Source organism: Bactrocera oleae, chromosome 2, assembly GCF_042242935.1.
Source record: "Bactrocera oleae isolate idBacOlea1 chromosome 2, idBacOlea1, whole genome shotgun sequence".
NCBI classification, from domain to species: Eukaryota; Metazoa; Arthropoda; class Insecta; order Diptera; family Tephritidae; genus Bactrocera; species Bactrocera oleae.
This window is the reverse complement of record NC_091536.1, coordinates 579342-594899: the sequence shown is the minus strand read 5'-3', so window position 1 is coordinate 594899 and position 15558 is coordinate 579342. Positions and strand designations below refer to the sequence as shown.

Below are 15558 nucleotides of genomic sequence, written 5' to 3'. Positions count from 1 at the left end.
TCAAATCATTTCCGTTTTTTTTTTGTAACGCGAAAAGTACAAAACAAAATCGAATAACACTTTCGATTTACTCTGGGTCAACGAACATTATTTTCATATGCATATCAATGTGCACAGGTTCGCTCGTATGCACATGCTTATAGTAATTTATGTGCTAATAAATAGATTTTAATTTAAATGTTGCTATGTTAAACCCATTCTGTTGATAGAACAAACCCTCACGAAGCAATTATATTCTGCACTGGTCTGCCCCTGCCTCATATAACCTAGCATTGTGAGCACAAAGTAATATTATAAAAGTAGCTTCATGTTTTGAAGCCTTTAACAATTGCTATTCGTTTGGCAATTCGTGCGTATATGCCCGGTGGTTTTGTGTTAACGTTAAGTTCCGTGTGTTTAACCAGGACAATTTTCAAATCCTGTGCTAAATCCAGTGTTTAATTTTTTAACAGAATCATGTCGACTAATAATGAAACACAGCAGTTAGACCTTTCCTTAAATAAGGAAACAACTTCAAAAAAACATAAAAAATATTCAAGATCATTTCCCGAATCTGAGGGCGATGAAATTGTTATCTCCGGAATGGCCGGGAAATTTCCAAACTCTCATAATATTGCGGAGTATGAGCAAAATCTCTACAATAAGGTGCATAACAAATTAAAATGTCAATATTAAAGTGATTATATGGGTAAAAAATTAATTCCATATGTGAAGTTGTAAATACCACATTAATTAAAATTTGTTATAAAATTATAGTTTGATGTGAATATACATATGTATGTACGTATAAGTCATTTTTAAACCAATAATACAAAAAAAAATATCTGAATCTACAACCGCTAAAACGTAATGCTTAAAAATTCAAAACAGCTACTTACATATCAGAAATACATGAGTTCAAACATAAATTCAGAGTTCAGAGATTCAGTGTAACTCCTGAATAATTTTATTTTCTTGATATTGCAAGTATTTTATCACAAATCGATAATTCTAGAAAATGGAAATTAAAAAGTTAACTCCGTCATTAAATAGTCGAAATTTTGCCGGGTCGGCTTAAGAATACCATCCCAGGATTTTGAGGATAAAATGGGTATGGGTGGATAGAGGATGTTCTCTAAATCAAGAATATATCCGCGGGAAACTTATGGTTTTTGAGATATTTGCCTTTAAAGTTGAAAATTTCGACTACATATTTTTTCGATTTAAAATTAATTTTTCATTTATATTTTTCAGTTTTATATCCATTAACACTTCACTAACTCGTTTGTACACATTTATTTTACATTATATAGTGCAAAAATAGCATTAATTCAATATTTAACTTATTGTTCACTGACAAATAACCAGTAGTATGATAACACTTATTATATTTTTATATATTACAATATATACATAATTATATTTTGCAAACGAACAAAAATAAAGATTATACCCCAAACACAGGAACCATAATCGGTGTTGTACAATAAAATATCTTTCAGTATTTCCCTTCTCTTGAGAAACCCTAGTGTCGGACCGTCCAAGACTTATTTTATAAAGCACGGACGAAGGCCGCTAACGCAGTACGGAATTCTAAGCGAAAAACTAATAATGTCTTATTTATTTCCTGCCATTTTGGTATAATCTGTTTTCTGTATTTCTTTCAGTTCATTAACAAAATATGTCGATAAGGCAAAACTGGCTATTTGTCAGTATGCAACCGTTTTGTTATTGTGTGAATAAATAGTTCAATATTGAATATAAGCTAAATTTGTACTATATATTGTGAAATAAATGTGTACAAACATAAGTGTAAAATCCATCAGAAACCGAAAAAATACGTACTTTAAATAGTTAAACGCAAATATCTCGAAACTACAAGTATAAGTTTTCCGCCTATACCCACTTTATACCCGACATCTTGAAACGGTGTTGAAAAGTATTCCCATTTTGCCATTATAAAATTACTATAAAAAAAGGAAAAGGTTCCATTCAATATTGCAATATTTAGTGAATGTAATAATTTATAATATAGGCATTTTTTTTCAGATTGATATGGTGGATGATGATGAGCGGCGTTGGCGACATTTTAACCCCGAGATCCCAAAGCGATCAGGAAAAATTTACAATTTGGAAAAATTTGATGCAACATTTTTTGGCGTTCATTTTAAACAAGCTCATACGATGGATCCTCAAACACGTATTTTAATTGAGACTGCATATGAGGCTGTAATAGATGCAGGTATAAATCCGAAAAGTCTACGTGGCACAAAAACCGGTGTTTACATTGGTTCGTGTATATCTGAATCGGAGAAGACGTGGTTTTATGAAAAAGTGTCTTCAGGTGGTTTTGGTATAACTGGATGCAGTCGAGCTATGATGGCAAATAGAATTTCGTATAGCTTAGGCTTAGAAGGTCCATCTTTTTTATTGGATACTGCCTGTTCTAGCTCAATGTATGCCCTAGACAATGCTTTCTCTGCTTTGCGTAATGGAGAAATAGACGCAGCTATTATTGGTGGATCGAATTTAATATTACACCCTTTCGTAACACTCCAGTTTGCCAGGTACGTTAGCATCGTAACTTATGTCTCTACTTATTATTACTTATTATTATTGCGGTAATTTCTCTTTCCAGACTTGGTGTACTTGCTCCTAATGGCTATTGCCGACCTTTTGATAAAAATGCATGTGGATATACGAGATCTGAGGCTATAAATTGTCTATTCCTGCAACGTAAACGTGATGCTAAACGCATATATTCGAGCGTTATTTACTCGAAAACCAATTGCGATGGGTATAAGCCAGAAGGAATCACCTTCCCCTCTGGAAAACTTCAGGAGCAACTGATTGCTGAATTTTATAATGAAATTGACATTAAACCTGACGATTTGGGTTACTTAGAAGCCCACAGTACTGGAACGGTGGTCGGAGACCCCGAAGAATGCCGAGCAATTGACAGCATATTATGTAGTCAGCGTAAAAAGCCTCTGTTAGTTGGTTCGGTAAAATCAAATATAGGCCATTCGGAGGCGGCTTCTGGTATTTGCTCACTGGTGAAGGCATGTTTAGCATTTCAAAATGGGAAAATTGCTCCAAACCTTAACTTCACTGAAGTAAAACCAGAAATTACTGCTTTATCGGAAGGCCGTCTGGTTGTGGTAAAAGATGTCGTTGAACTAGAGAAACCATATATAGGAGTAAATTCTTTTGGTTTTGGTGGTGCAAATGCCCACGCACTTCTGAAAGGTTTTGACAAAGAGAAAATAAATTGCGGGGTTCCAAACGATGATATACCAAGGTTATTAACTTGGGCCGGAAGGACTGAGGATTCGGTCAATTATATATTCAACGCTATAGAAAACCAACCATTGGATGCCGAATTTTTTGCTTTATTACATAATATTCAGAAGGAGGAAGTTTCTGGCATGGTGTTTCGGGGATATGCGGTGTTCGCGAAAAATGGAACCGGCCAAGTGAAAACACACGGTAGGGATGTACACCATTTCACCGGTATAAAACGTCCTATAGTTTGGGTATTTAGCGGAATGGGTTCACAATGGACCGAAATGGGAGCTTCATTGCTCCAGATTCCTACTTTTTTGCATTCCATTGAGCAGAGTCACAAGACTCTTCAATCTAAGGGACTTGACTTAATGAACATACTCACATCTACGGATCCCAGTACATTCGAAAATATAATGCACTCCTTCGTAGGAATAGCTGCAATTCAAATCGGGTTGGTAGACCTCTTGCGCTCATTAAACATAGAGCCCAACTATATTATAGGTCATTCAGTAGGGGAGTTGGGCTGCGGCTATGCCGATGGATGCTTTACTGCGGAACAAATGATTCTGTCTGCTTATTATCGTGGAAAAGTCAGTTTGGAAATTGAGAAAATAAAAGGATCAATGGCAGCTGTAGGAATGGGTTATAAGAAGATTATCAATATACTTCCTGATGGCATTGAAGTAGCTTGTCGGAACAGTGCAGAATCTTGTACTATTTCCGGGCCAGCTGAAGATATAGAAAAATTTGTGGAGGAGTTAAAAGTTAAAAATATTTTTGCGAAAGAGGTACCTTGCTCAAATATTGCATATCATTCCCGTTACATAGCTCATATGGGTCCTGACTTTTTAAAATATTTGCAACAAATCATACCAGATCCAAAACGTAGAAGTTCCAAATGGTTGAGTACAAGTGTACCTAAAGAAGATTGGGAGCAATTTGGACGTAATCTATGCTCCGCAGAGTATCACGCCAACAATCTTCTGAATAGCGTATTATTTGAAGAAACATTTGAAATGCTGCCCCAAAATTCAATAACTATTGAAATTGCGCCCCACGGATTACTACAAGCAATACTTAAACGATCGATGGCCAATGGTATTCATATTCCGCTTACACAACGCCACAATAACAACAATACTTTGTTTTTTCTTACGGCTTTAGGAAAGTAAGTACTTATCAGAACGTCAAAGTGAAATAATGTTATACATGCACATATTTGGAAATTTGAGAAAACCACTTATATTGACTTAACATTTTTATAATCTCAGGCTGTATAAAGAATTGTAATCATAAAAATTTCAACCAAGAATATTTGTTGAAGGAACCATAGTAAAGTTTAGTTTGTATGCTCAAGTCGAAAAAGTTTATTTATTATAATATAATATAATATATTTTATAAATAATATTTTACTAAATATTTGGTTTTAGATTGTTTAGCAGTGGAGTTACGTTCCCCGTAGAAAATTTATATTCGAAAATTGAATTCCCAGTATCGAAGGGTACTCCTGGAATCAGCTCATTAATTCGCTGGGATCATAGTGAAGACTGGTTTGTAACGAAATATGAGAACATGAAAACTAAATCGAGTGGAGAACGCTTATTTAAAATAAACTTAAGTAGCGATAATGAGGAATTTATGAGCGGTCATGTTATTGATGGCAAAATACTAATTCCGGCTACATGTTACCTTCAATATGTTTGGGAGACATTTTCTTTGATGTATCATGGTCCAAGCTACATGGATGTTCCGATAGAGTTCGAGGATGTACGATTCATACGTGCGACAAATATGACTTTGAATGGAAGTGTAGAACTAAATGTCATGATTCACTACGGAACAGGGCAATTCGAGGTATAAATTTTAATGTTACCAGTTAGTTGAATGAAATTTGTTATACTCTCGCAACAGATTGCAAAAGAGGATGTAATAGTTTTTTTGTTTGTAACATCTAAAACTAATCAAAGTAGACTAGGATGACAAGACGAGTTTAATTTCATGTGAATGTCTGTCCGTCTGTCCGTTTAAGCGATAACTTGAGTAAAAATCGAGAGATCTCGATGAAACGTGGTACATGTATAGCTTTGCACCCAAGGAAGGTACAAATTGCAGATGGACGGAATCGCTACGACGATAAAATGCCGTTAAAATAAAACTTATAACTTGCGAAGCAAATTCGGTATTGGAATCACAGTAGAAAGGGGCATTTGTAATTTAAAATTTTTTTAAATTTGTCCTCACCTTATAATAAGTTTTATGTACATACTTCACAAAATAATACTGCTATATCTGGGGACAAGTTTTACTAGCACCCCGCAATTGAAAATAAAATTGATCAAATTTGATATTAACCTCGCCCACTACACACATAACGGTTATGTTTAAAACTACTAAAAAAGTCTCTGGATACCGAATATGGTAAAACTCAGAGATATGCTTTTGAAATTCAAATAGATCGACTCAAAAGTGGATAATATAAACATTTTCGATATTCCAATAGACCTAATATCGTATACAACGGTGAAATATCTTAAAGAAATATTTCTAAAATGGATAAAATCGGGTCAATATTACCTTAAACCCCATATATCTAATATTCGAATTTAAAACTTTGCGTTTAATTTATATCGTATATGTATCCATTTAAACTTTCCATCTGACTTTAAGTCATTTATGTTGGCCAAAATGTGTCATATTTAAGTAAAATATTTTAACAAAATATTAGATTTTGTATCCTTGGTTGAGTTTACATATATTCCGTTTGAAAATATTAGCTTGGTTTTAATATCAATATTTCGAACACGAAGCAGAATCTAGTAGTGAAACTAAGTGAGTCTAAAGCCTATAATAATATAAGATAAAATATACCATATATATGACTTTAGGTAATCCATTTTTTCGAATGATGAATGTTGACTTCTTACGTAACATTTTTTGATATAACTTTGATCCTTGCGAGAGTATAAAATGTTCGGTTACACCTGAACTTAGCACTTGCTTATTTGTTATGTTTTATAGATTACCGAGTCTGGAAACTTGGTAGTGACAGGGCGAATACGTGAAATTGAAAATCCAGCAATACCAAATATTTACGAGCCCTATAAGGATTCGGAATTCCCAATGTTATCTAAAAAAGACTTTTACAAAGAGCTTAAGCTGCGAGGATATCATTACAATGGTGCTTTCCGCGCAGTGACACAAGCGCGTGGAGATGGTTTATATGGAAAAGTAGAATGGAAATATAATTGGGTAACATTTATGGATGCCATGTTACAAATTGAAATTTTAGGAACTGATTCACGTACCTTGCTTATACCAACTAAAATACGGAAATTAAGGATTAATGGACCTCATCATTTTCACCTCTTGACTAAAATGGATCCGGAAGAGAGAGTTTTTGATGTTTACGTTGAGCCTAAATATGATCGGATTGTTGCCGGTGGTATTGAACTAATTGGACTACACGCTAGCCCAGTTCAAAGACGTAAAGCTCCCGGAATACCTGTGCTCGAGAAATATCAATTTGTATCACATTTTCCAACACCAACTCTGGATATAACAGAAGCAATTCGTATGTGCGTCCAGTTAGCCCTTGAAAATACCCCACTATTAAAACTAAAAATTGTGGAAGTAGGCGCGAAGAATAAAGAGCCGGTGTTATCGAAATTTGTAGAAGCAATTGAAGATTTGCCATTGGTAACAGGTGATTTTCTGCTTTTCACAGATCAACAAGTTGATGATATAGCCGGTGTTCATATAGAAAACGCGAAATTTGTCAATCAAACCAATTGCCATTTTATAATTGCCAATGATCTGAGCCATGAGGAAAACGATACAATAGTAACATCAGCATATAAAAGTTTAGTTGAAAAAGGTTATTTAGTTACGAGAGAAAAAAAATTCAGGCATACTCATAATTCAACAACTTTTGAAAATTTCAATTTATTAGTAAATATCCGTTTGAGTAGTGATGAGCAAGTGTTATTATTGCAAAAGGTTGGAAAAAAACTGACATTAGAGCCGTTAGTTGTGAAAATTTCGGAAGAAGATAATGAATTTGAATGGATTACCCAAATTCAAACATGCCTTTCTAACAAAACACCAGTTATTCTTTATTGTCTCAACGAAAATTCAAATGGTATTATTGGACTTGTGAACTGTTTACGTAAGGAGCCAGATGGTAATCTAATTTCGTGCTTTTATATTGACGATGATAATGCACCAGCCTTTGATTTGGCAAATACGTTTTATAACAGCCAATACGCCTTAGGACTTGCTATTAATGTATATTATCAGGTATTTATTTTTTCACAAAAAATCATATATGTATGTATATCATAAATATTTATTTAAATTAGGGTCAATGGGGATCTTATAGACATTTACAGTTGCTATGTGATGAGATTCCAAAGCCAAGATCTGATCATATTTACGGAAACGTAATGCAACGGGGTGATTTATCCACTTTACGCTGGTTGGAGGGGCCTTTGGACATTGATAAATGCTCTGTTCGAATTGTGTACTCAGCGCTTAACTTCAGAGACGTTATGCTAGCAACTGGACGATTGGCTGTTGAATTATACGGTAGTAGTCGTCTTGCTCAGTTATGCGTATTAGGCTTGGAATTCTCTGGAATAAATGCAAAGACCGGTAGACGTGTCATGAGTATGGTAGCAAAAGCTGGTGTTGCATCGTATAACGAAAGGCCATCCAAATTTATATGGGATGTTCCAGATAACTGGACTCTCCAAGAAGCTGCTACCGTGCCAGTTGTCTACATTACGGTTTACTACGCGTTTTTCATGACCACAGATATACGAAAAGGAACGAGTATACTTATTCATGCTGGAACTGGCGGAATAGGCCTTGCAGCAATACGGGTCGCCTTGGCATACAAGCTTGAAGTATTTACAACTTGCAGTTCTGAACTAAAGAAGCAATTCTTATTAAAAACATTCCCCGAATTAAAAGGTAATTGTTTAACGATACCAATAAAAACAACTGAAAATTGTTAACAAATATTTAGAAAGTCACATTGGCAATTCTCGAGATACATCCTTTGAAACTATGATACAGCATGAAACCAATGGCAAGGGAGTTGATTTTGTACTAAACTCTCTGGCTGAAGATAAATTATTGGCATCAGTGCGCTGCTTGGGATACGGTGGACATTTCTTAGAAATTGGAAAATTCGATATGTCAAATGACACCAAACTTGGGATGAGCTGCTTCCTAAAAGAGATAACGTTCCATGCTGTTCTGGCCGACAGATTAGAATTTGCTTCAGATGAGGATATTAAAGTGAGTTTACATTCATTATAATACTTTAGTCTTCAAACATGTACATATGTATGTATTATTTGCAGTATTTGAAACATATGGTGGATGTCGATATTGAAAAAGGAATTATTCAACCCCTTCCATGTACGATTTTCCCTGCACATGAAATTGAACAAGCGTTTAGGCATCTCATAGGAGGAAAACATATTGGAAAGGTTTTAATTCAAGTCCGGGAGGGTTCCGAATCGAAACTAACGTTGCCAGTCAAAGTCTTAAATCAGATTTACTTTAAACCGGATGTTAGCTATATAATACCGGGTGGTTTAGGTGGTTTTGGCTTGGAGTTGGCTGATTGGATGGTAATACGAGGGGCACGTAAATTGATTATGAGCTCGAGTCGTGGCATATCGAAAGACTATCAAGCTTACAGAATAGCGTATGTTGCCAGTGGAATTAATATTTCTGTACTGTCATTTAAAATTCTAATATTTTCTTTTTTCAGATTATGGGAGAGTTACGGTTGTAAAGTTATTGTTAGTACTTTTGATATTAGCACGATTGAGGGCTGTATAGCTCTCCTTAGCCTTGCTGAAAATGTAGGACCTGTTGGTGGAATTTTCAATTTAGCTGTAGTTTTGAGAGACGGAATATTTACAAATCAAGCCAAGGAAAAGTTTTTAGAAAGCTTTGCTCCAAAAGCAATTGCAACAAAAAATTTGGACCAACTATCTAGATTACATTGTCCGAATCTGGAATATTTCGTTGTATTTTCAAGTGTTTCATGTGGTCGTGGCAACGCTGGACAATCTAATTATGGCATGGCTAATTCTATTATGGAACGTATAGTTGAAAAACGTGTTAAAGATGGTTATCCCGGAAAAGCAATACAATGGGGTGCGGTTGGTGAAGTTGGTTTAGTGGCAGATATGGCTGAAGATAAAATCGATATGGAAATTGGTGGAACACTACAGCAACGAATTTCATCTTGTTTGTATGAGTTGGATACATTGTTATCTACCTCAGAGCCAATAGTTTCTAGTATGGTAGTAGCTGAAAAACGCTCCGGACGCTTAGGTAATGAAAGCATTCTTGATACAATCATGAATATTATGGGCATACGAGATTTGAAATCTATTTCATTGGGAACCACACTTTCGGAAATGGGAATGGATTCCCTCATGGCTGTCGAAATAAAACAAACTTTGGAGAGAGATTTCGATCTCATATTAACACCACAAGATTTACGTTCCCTTACATTCCAAAAACTGCAAGAATATGCAGATGCCCGCGACACAGAGAGTACGAACGCTGTTAAAATGATATTTGCTTCAGATAGTAATCTTTTAGGAATGGAAATCTTATTAAGAAATTTGGGCGACGAAACACGTTGTAATGAAGTTATGATACCCCTTAAGACAGCGGCAGATGCTACTAAACAGTCTATGCCGCCAAACATTATAATACCGGGTTTAGAGGGTACAGCAGGTCAAGCTTGGTATAATATGGGCTCATATATAAAGAATAATACGAATGTTTTACAACTCCACAAATTTAGTGAATGTACAACAGTTAAGGAAGTTGCCGAAGCATGTTTTGAAGTATGCAAATATTTATTAATCATGTGATAAGTGTTATTAATAAAATTGCTATATTTTATTTTTTACAGGACGTGAAAGCAGAACTAAAATCTACAGAACCGTTTTATATCATCGGATATTCATATGGTTCATTTATTGCACTAAAATTAGCTGAAATGCTAGAAAAGGCTGGTTATCGAGGACAACTTTTACTCATCGACGGATCGCCACATTTCCTAAAAAAATTAACCCTAGCACATCTTGGGGACGATTTCAGTGATAATGATTTATATAATTTACTCCTTTCAAGTATTGTGAAACAAATATTTCCGGAAGAAATCCAAGAATTAGTGGCTTTAGAATTTAGTAAACGGGAAGAACTAACAAATAAGATGCTTAAATTTATGGAATATGTAAACAAGCAAAATTTATATAGCGAAGAATACGCCAAAAGTATGGTGCATGCAATGTTTCGACGTATACGAATGGCGGCAAACTATGACTTAGATACTAGTGATATACTTACAACACCCATAGTTTTAATACGGCCGGCAGAGGTATCTTTACAAGACATAGAAGAGGATTATTGTTTGTCAAAAATTACTACAGGAAAAGTGGTTTTAAAAGTGATTGAAGGAAACCATACGTCAATGTTGGATAATCCAATGCTTCCGCAAATAATTAATGAAATGGATCCTTCGGTTCAAGAAGATAAAAATTTTGAAGAATACATACGGGATGTTAAACCAATTACCCCTGTGCTATAAAATAATTTCAGATTTATTATGTTATTGCATATATATATAATAAGTTGTAGATTTTTTGCTCATAATACATAGTTAAAATGCCCTTTACAATAAAACTACGTATACATACAAACCGTTTTATTATAAACATTTTATGTGGGAATAAGGCAAAAAAAAATATATTGCGCTCGTTGCAACTGTATCTCTCTGATTAATATCATATAATAACTCAAACAGCCACAGACGCAAAGCATGATAGCAAGACTTGACAGTTAATAATAAGACAGAAACATATCCTTCAAACATTTATATATCGATACATTTATTGATATATTTTGAAATCTGTTGACTATCATGATTAAGATTTTAAACATGCAATATAAAATCCTCCAATGTTCAACTATTTGTAACTTAGAAGTCAACTTTTCCAGCTTTGGCGGCAGCGAGTGCATCGATAATGAAATCCTGCACTGTGACGAGCATGATCAATGAAATTTTTTTATCCTTGCTAAAGTGTAAACGAACGTTCACCACTTGAAACAGAAACAGGAAAAGTGCAAAATATTCTTAAAGCGATGCAAATATTTGGGAAAAGTCTTCCTAATTTTCGTGCATTGATGGCATTCAAAAAGTTGCATGCAGTAAGACAGGTTTCAAAATTTGCATCGTAAACGTATCGGAGGGAAAAGCTTCATTTTACAACTTATCAGATACACTAACGGAGTACAATACTTTTTTGCAGCGGCGTTCAGTTCATCTTCTTTCATATCATGGAACTGTGAGAGAATTCTTGTAAACTTTTGCAAGCTGGTGTCAAGACGCGAAATGCTAATATCTTCCCAACATATGATGTTTTACTATCTGCAAAGGGGATGTGTTATCCGGACCCAATTAGAACAAACGAATGTTGTGTAAAAGCTCTTTTGTAAGATATGCTTGACCATACAATAACTCGAATTGTTAAGGCCCATCCAAATGCGTTTAGCCAAGTCTCATTGGATGATGACAAATATGAAAATTTGACGCTCTTGTCTAAATGGGGTTGCGAGGGAAGTTCTGGACACGCGACATATCGCCAAAGTTTTATCGATCCACAACCTAAAATGCCAGATGAACCTGTGTTTTTTATTTGTATTGTGCCTTCAAAAGTGAAAATTGGTGAGGTAAAATCCTCACTCATCATCAATTGTAGCCCCCTTAAAATAATGTTTGCAAAAGAGTCTACTGATTTTTTAAGAGCCTAGATAGAGGCGCAGAGTTTTCAAATTACGAGTAAGTGTTCAGCGTAAATGAAAATCATCTTCACAAACATGCGGCATTTGTTAGGCTACGTCTAAAATAATGAATGAAATAGGTGCCATTGATTGCCATATTGATTCACGGAGCGAATACCGTCGAAAATGTACCACTTCCAATCATAGTGATGTCGGAAGAAGCTTTAGAAGCCTGAAACAAAAATTTGAGAAATTTTCGCTTGAATCATATGTACTCGCAAAAATTCGCGATCTAATACTTGTACAGTGGAGGTGGTGCCCTTACTGTTAATAACGTCGGATTACGTAATAACAAGGTTACTCAAAAGTTCGGCCAATAACTCGAGCAAAGCAGTTTCTTTTGACATTCAGATTCAGGCTTGGACTCTTAAAATTTGATTTATTTTTTTAGATAACATATTTAAAACCCCAAAATTGATTTGTTTTAAATCAATCTGGATATACCCGGACTGCCATCACATAATCTTCGCTTCTTCAGCGTGATATGAATCAACCCCAATTATGTAACGGTACACGTTAAGTAATCAAAAAGATCCCAGGAAATGTTATTGAAGCAACCATTTCGACTGAAAAATTTATTGGAAAAATGGTCCTGCTGCCACGAATTTTAATTATACTGTTAGAATATATGATTACGTTCTGAATGCTACAGTTCTCGATTTAAATGTGGCCAAATTATTAATTGAACTGAACCAATATTAACATTCAACGAATAGAGTTTAATTAAAATAAATTAGAAAATGTTTATAATTAAAAATTATAAAAACGCACCTTGTATTCATAAATACCATTTTATTGTATGGAATAGTGAGTAAAATTGTATCAAATTTTATTCGGGAGCGCATCACTATATTTAAAATTTCAATATTCCGCTCACTAAGTCATTGTATACACTAAAACAGAAGCCAGTGTAGTTTTCAAGTATATTATCGCATAATACTTATTAATATTGTAGTTAACACAATAATTTTAAAACTTTACTTTTTGAGCGATTGAACTTTTTTTTGTTTTTAGCGAAATGATGTGACGAATAGCGTCGTTCCAATCATCGTTATAGTTGGACACGCGTGGCTCGGTGCCTGGTCTAAGGAATTGCTGCGGAGCAGTGTGAATGGAATTAACGTAGTATCGGGTTTTCCAATAGGGATGATATCATTTTTAAGTGTCGTTTTGGACACTTTTAATATGTCATGGTTTATAACTTTTATACTCTCGCAACTTGTTCCTACAGAGTATTGTATAATAGTTTTGTTCACCTAACGGTTGATTGTATCATCTTAAACTAATCGAGTTAGATATAGGGTTATGGATGACTGTCTGCCCGTCCGTCCATCTGTGCAAGCTGTAACTTGAGTAGAAATTGAGATAAGATACCGTTGGTATTGCAGATGGGCGTAATCGGACCACTGCCACGCCTACAAAACGCCATTAATCAAAAACAAATAAATTGCCATAACTAAGCTCCACAACAAGATACAAGACTCTTATTTGGTATACAGGGTCACATTAGGGAGGGGCATCTGCAGTTTAGGTTTTTTTTAAAGTGTGCCTTGGGTGTATGCATTAATTCGTGCGATTTTTTTCGAAAATTAAGTCTTTATTGTGAAAAAATTGTTATACATTTAATGTTTAAATTATTGCCCATCGGAAGCTACGATATTTGCCCATCTTTCTGGCAGTTTGTGGATAGGGATGGGATCCTAAAGAAAGAACTTCTCCGGCTTGGAGGTCAAGAAAGAATCTAGTCAATTTCTGATACCCTGTTTTGAAGTGAAGCGTACTTCGGTAAGGGCATTCTGAATTGATCTGAACAAGTGGTAATCGGTGCTATGTCCCAACCACAGTTTTCCAAATAGTTTAAAACTGGCCTTGCAACATGGAGCCGAGCGTTGTAATGATGAAAAATTATTGATTCGTGTCTGGTCGCATATTCTGATCGTTTTTCCGCGATGGCCTTTTTCAAACGAATCAATTGTTTTCGGTAGAGGTCCCCATTGATCGTCTGACCCGATTTCAATAGCTCATAATAGAGCACACCCTTGTGATCCCACCAAATGCATAGCATAACCTTGGCACCATGGATATTCGGCTTTGCCGTGGATGTCGATGGTTGGCCGGGCTTCACATATGATCTCTTGCACTTTGGGTTATCATAATGAATCCATTTTTCATCACCAGTGACCATCCGATGCAAAAATGACTTCTTTTTGTGGCGTTAAAGCAACATTTCTGACATGCAGAATCGACGTTCGACGTCTCTTGGCTTTAATTCATAAGGCACCCAATTTGCAAGCTTCTAGATAAGTCCTAATGATTTTAATCTGGAAACGGTTGATCAACCCCTAATACCTTTGCAAATTCTTCTTGAGTCTGGCATGGATCTGCGTCGAGCAATGTCTGCAATTCTTCGTCTTGAAATTTTTTTGGCTGTCCGGGTCGTTCTCCGTCGTCTAAGTCGAATTTGCCACTTTTAAACCGTGCAAACCACTTTTGGCACGTTCGTTCGGCTAAAGCATGGTCACCATAAACGTCCAGTAAAATACGATGGCTTTCGGTAGCACTTTTCTTCATGTTAAAGTAATGAAGAAAAACTCCCCGCAAAAACACTTTATCTGAAAATGACGCGAAATGACAGTACCTTTGAAATGAATATAGCCACAGATGAACACGACACGAACTAATACTAGTAGAGCCCTCTCTTAGAAAATAGCATGAATTAATGAATACACCCAATAAGTTCAATGTGCATATCTCCTATACCACTGAAGCTATAATAACAAAATTCACTGGAAACAAATGTGTTAGCATCTCTATCGACGGTGTGAAAATGGGTGAAATCAGGCAACCCCGCCCACTCCCTATATAACGGTACTGTTAAAAACTACTAAAAGCGCGATAAATCAAGCACTAAACAAACCAGAGACATTAAATTTTATCTCTGATTACAACCACGCCTATTTCCCATATAACATCATTTAAATTCCATCTGTTTTTTTCACTTTCCAGTATGCAAATCAAGCAACAATGATTATATCGGCGTAAAACTTTGCGTGAATAATACGTTTAAAGTATGCCACCTTGTGACCAGAAATTATTTAAATTGAACCAAAACTAGAAACCTAGGTACTGAATATATAGACCCCAGTGCCTATAGTTGACTTTTTACCAAAAATATCGGTCAACATAGAACAAGGCGGCAAGATCCACAAAGAAATCTAAAACGAGTATACCATTTGACTTTACGAGAGTATAAAATGTTCGGTTACATCCGAGCTTAGCCCTTCCTTACTTGTTTTCATTGTATTTAGTAATGTTTACAATTCCATCATGGAAAGATATACGCAAAAACAACGTTTTCAAATTATTGAATTTTATTATAAAAATAATCGTTTTCAAATTGCGGACCATCGGTC

At 35.3% G+C, this 15558-nt stretch overlaps 1 protein-coding gene across 1 annotated transcript; it reads left to right on the top strand.

The window, feature by feature from the left end:
* The first annotated feature begins 311 nt into the window (after window positions 1-311).
* Window positions 312-11004, top strand: FASN3 (Fatty acid synthase 3). Its single transcript, XM_014243425.3, has 10 exons — window positions 312-645; window positions 2029-2546; window positions 2618-4435; window positions 4699-5122; window positions 6287-7564; window positions 7627-8239; window positions 8295-8569; window positions 8635-8984; window positions 9051-10146; window positions 10215-11004. The coding sequence occupies exons 1-10, from the start codon at window positions 457-459 to the stop codon at window positions 10890-10892; spliced, it is 7239 nt and encodes a 2412-aa protein (XP_014098900.2). The 5' UTR covers window positions 312-456; the 3' UTR covers window positions 10893-11004.
* The last annotated feature ends 4554 nt before the right edge of the window (window positions 11005-15558 follow it).

What these genes read in the sequence shown, in the direction of transcription:
- FASN3 (XM_014243425.3), top strand. Translation starts at nt 457, where the DNA reads ATGTCGACTAATAATGAAACACAGCAGTTAGACCTTTCCTTAAATAAG. An exon ending in AGCAAAATCTCTACAATAAG is followed by an intron (nt 646 to 2,028) that starts GTGCATAACAAA and finishes ATTTTTTTTCAG; the next exon opens with ATTGATATGGTGGATGATGA. An exon ending in CTTCAGATGAGGATATTAAA is followed by an intron (nt 8,570 to 8,634) that starts GTGAGTTTACAT and finishes TATTATTTGCAG; the next exon opens with TATTTGAAACATATGGTGGA.